We start from the raw sequence: 3958 nt of genomic DNA on the forward strand, positions 1-3958 counted from the left end.
TCCATACAAATTTGCACAGTTTTTCAACATTAAATAGAAATCTTAAATCTGTTAGGGGTGAAAAAAAATCAGACCTCAAGCCAATAAATGTTCATCAAATCTACCAGGACACTGTTCAAGAACAAAATCCACTTTGAGCACTGGTCTTCATAAGAGCATCAAAACATTAGCACCAAAACTGTGTGCTAATTACAGAATCAGACCCATCCATTGATTGAAAGCTTCTTCAATAAAGCTTTGAATCAACAACATGTTTAAAATAAAAGTTAAAAGTGTTCCAACCACTTGATTTCAAACCAAGCAGATTTTATGTTTAGAAATACTAAAAAAAAGTTTCATTTATAAACACGGAAGGAACAAAAACATCACTGCATCAATCCAGAAAGAATCAAAAATTGTTTGAGGACAAGAAGAAATACAAAATTGAGTCAACTTTCCTCTTTTCTCAGCTGCTTAAATGTCCATGTTAGCAAATACAGCTAAAAGATGCCAATTCTTCTAAGCCTGTATTTCTAGTCATTTCCCATTGACCATTTTGGAATTTTGTATGTTATCCTTTACGGATAGCATTCTGCTTCAGTGTATATGTCTGAATAACCTGAACAGTTCTCGTTCATCAGTTGATGCTACTCCATGGTGAAAGAAATACCAGTAAGAGGAACCGTCAGAACACTATCACATGTATCACAAAGTCACAGAACTTTTTAAGTCACAAGATGGCCAAGACTTCAATTCTGCTTTGAACCAAAGTTTATATCATTAATAGAAATTACTGGAAATGGCTACGAAAGTAAAAGTTAAGGTGAATCATCTGAGGTGACTTGACTTGTTGAATCCAATATAACCTTCATCTTAAATCTCCTTGCTAACAAATATAGTGATAATTCTTTTATACTACTACTTATCAAGTTAATAAAGGCATGGTACTCATGAGAAGCTAATCTCATTTAATGGGGGGCACAGAATGGTATAGGTTTCCATACAGTTCTTCCAATATTCCCTAGTATCAACCTACACCTTCTTTGCTAATCAACACCAGCTTATTCCAAAAGAGATCATGGTAATGAAAAATGTCAAATCCCCTTGACCTTAAAAGAAAATTAATCCCAGGGTCCATCCCCCCATTCCCCCTCTGGGGTATAAGATTAGTATAAACCCACAGTGTAAGAGTGTATTGCTTTAAGGAGAGGGTATGGTTGGGAGGGGAGACACCATGGTGAGGAACGAATCAATTAAAGTTATACAAGTATAGGAAGCAGTGAGATAATAATACACAAAATGGATAACTGCAGTCATTTTCGTAGAGGACTCGACTCGTGGAAGAAGAACTTTGGTGCTGCAAAAACATTTGTATGAAGTAGAAATTGGTTTCAATAACATTAGTAGAGAATATGTTCTAGAAAGTGGAGGTAACTGGATGTAAAATCCTGGTAGCAATTTAATATAACAGTCCCAGATGGTTAGCTAAGGCCAACACCTAATGAGGATGAAAGCCTTGTCTGTGGGGAATTTTGGATGATACCTGGAGAAATATTACACTGTGCATAAACCAAAATGAACTGTTTTCACAAGTGTTGTAAAGTTTCATATAGTAAAAGTTTTTTTCTACATGCACTTCAATTTCACAGCAAGAGTGTCATAGGATACCTAAACACAGAAGAGAGCATTCATGCAAGATATCTAACTCCTTGATATAATAATGCATAAAATTCAAAATGATTACACTATCATTACATCTAGGGTTTTCTGCAACTACAAGGTGGTGGTTATGGAAAGCATGGCCTTGGTATCAATTTCTAAAAAGCAGCCACCACCTTCTTCTATGTGTGTTCTCTTTTTGTGTTTTTTCTTCATTTTTCTTAATCAACTCTGCTGTTATTGCTGTTTCTTAGCAAAACTGGTAAAAACAAAATTGTAATCATTCAACATAGCACTCTAGCAATCAAGACGTTTAAAACCTTCAATTTTCTGGGGCAAAGAAAGTACTGTGTAACATTTAGAACACTGATTTACAAACAGGATGGTCACAAATTTTTCTGGCTTGAAGACTTCCACAACTTTCCTGATCAGGTCATCATAGGAGGTCTGACTTAAGTTTGTTTCAAAGCTAACATAAGGAAATTCTGGTTCTGGAGTGATGTGAATAGTCTAGTAAGTTCCATAGGATTTCATTCCATTCATTGAATACCCACAAGGATTGAACAGTGTGGCATCAATGACAGAACCTGGTATCAGGTCACGAATTCCACTCTCCTGGAAAAAAGCCCAAAGACTGAATGATTTCATTCCATTCATTGAATACCCACAAGGATTCAACAGTGTGGCATCAATGACAGAACTTGGTATCAGGTCATGAATTCCACTCTCACGAGTGACATCCTTTGCAGTAACACCATCTTTCATGTAGAACTGGTCCATAACTGCTGGGTCAAGCTCACTCATCAGAATTTCCAGGGTTTGATCTGGCTGATTGATTACCCGACTCTCTGGGAAATCCAAAGTATAAAAGTACCAACAATCAGAATTCATGCGTCCCATACAACATGCTGTCCCATTTGGGAAAATTGCATTAAGAAACTCTATTTCTTCCTGGAAATTCCGGTGTGGGTACCCTTGGTGAGAATGCTTCATGAAATTCTTACCAGAATAAAAGAAGTTTTGAATTGAGTCACACCCACTGTAATCCCTAGCAAGTTTCAACAGGGGAATCAGTGTTTTCAGCAAGTGGGTGGTACCACATGTCTTCAACATGAAACGTCTCTTGGAGACAAATATGCTACTCTCACTGAGTACATAAGCTTCCTGCTTGTCAGTTTTTGTCACACTTATGATTGAACATTACACATCCTTCAAAAGTATGTCCCACTCGGATCTTGGGATGGTGCTAAGATCGCCAGATCCTTGGTTTGCATCGGGTTGCTGCCTGGAGAACCAAACCACCAGCAGCTTCTTGGTCTCTTGGAAAAAATGTGCAGCAATGAAGACCCAGTGTCGCCAAAAAAATATAATAAATGAATAAATTAAAAAGAAAATTCCTATCTGCATATTTAAGAGATCAACTCTGACACACTGAATCATCTCTTTTTTGTATGATTACAAGGCAAAGGTCCAGACACCAAACGGTAAATTCACAAAGTTAAATGCTACTAACATTGAAGCCATCCTAGTTCCTCAAATACCCTCTAAATGTGAGCTCTCCACCAAACTCTCCTTTCCAAAAGTGCCCTTAATATATCTCAAACACACCAGGGAAAACACTTTTGCAAAGTCACAGCTCTGATTATAACAATCCACTACTAAAACAAACAACATCTTATTGCTTTTAATTGACAAAGAATTAAGTGCAGACACATAGATCAAGGCCCATCCACAGTGCCTATATCTTAAGCCTAATCTTCCTCTGCCCCCACCTCCAATTTGTATAGGTTGCCTGTTATACATATTCTTGAACACAGCCCTCACTTTTCTGTCTCTTCCTTTATCACGCTATTCTCAGCCCCTAGGAGTCTCTTGCCTATTGTTTGTTTTTTGAAATCGTATTCATTTTCAAGGTCATTCTCAAATGTCACACTCTTTATAAAACCCTTTTGATCCATCCTCCACCTAATAAAACTATAACTGCTTACTCTTGTGAATTTCCATAGCACTGAATTGTTCCTCTCCCAGAGCAGTTATCTTTTGCCCTATAATATCACTATTTATTCTTTAGCTGTATTTCTTCCACTGGGAACAAATAACATCTTAGTCTTCTAGTTGCTCACTAAAATGTCAGGCATAATACTTCATGGAAAATAGGTGTCCAGAAAATATTTGCATAAGAGAAACTAATTAGGGATTTGTTTATTTTACCTATTAGTCCTCTCCATATGTATTGCTGGTGATGAAATCTAGAATATATTCAAAACATTAAAGTGCAAAAAAAAAAAACAGAGTTTCATAAACCTCATGTAAAATTAGG

At 36.7% G+C, this 3958-nt stretch overlaps 1 protein-coding gene across 1 annotated transcript; it reads right to left on the minus strand.

The window, feature by feature from the left end:
- Positions 1–2148: 2148 nt before the first annotated feature.
- Positions 2149–2891, minus strand: LOC129392607 (S-adenosylmethionine decarboxylase proenzyme-like). The gene has a single exon (XM_055088842.1). It carries the CDS (start codon positions 2749–2751, stop codon positions 2149–2151), a length of 603 nt encoding a protein of 200 aa, XP_054944817.1. The 5' UTR covers positions 2752–2891.
- Between the last annotated feature and the right edge of the window lie 1067 nt (positions 2892–3958).

This window comes from Physeter macrocephalus, chromosome 12 (genome assembly GCF_002837175.3).
Source record: "Physeter macrocephalus isolate SW-GA chromosome 12, ASM283717v5, whole genome shotgun sequence".
Classification (NCBI taxonomy): domain Eukaryota; kingdom Metazoa; phylum Chordata; class Mammalia; order Artiodactyla; family Physeteridae; genus Physeter; species Physeter macrocephalus.

What these genes read in the sequence shown, in the direction of transcription:
- LOC129392607 (XM_055088842.1), bottom strand. Translation starts at nt 2,751, where the DNA reads ATGTTGAAGACATGTGGTACCACCCACTTGCTGAAAACACTGATTCCC.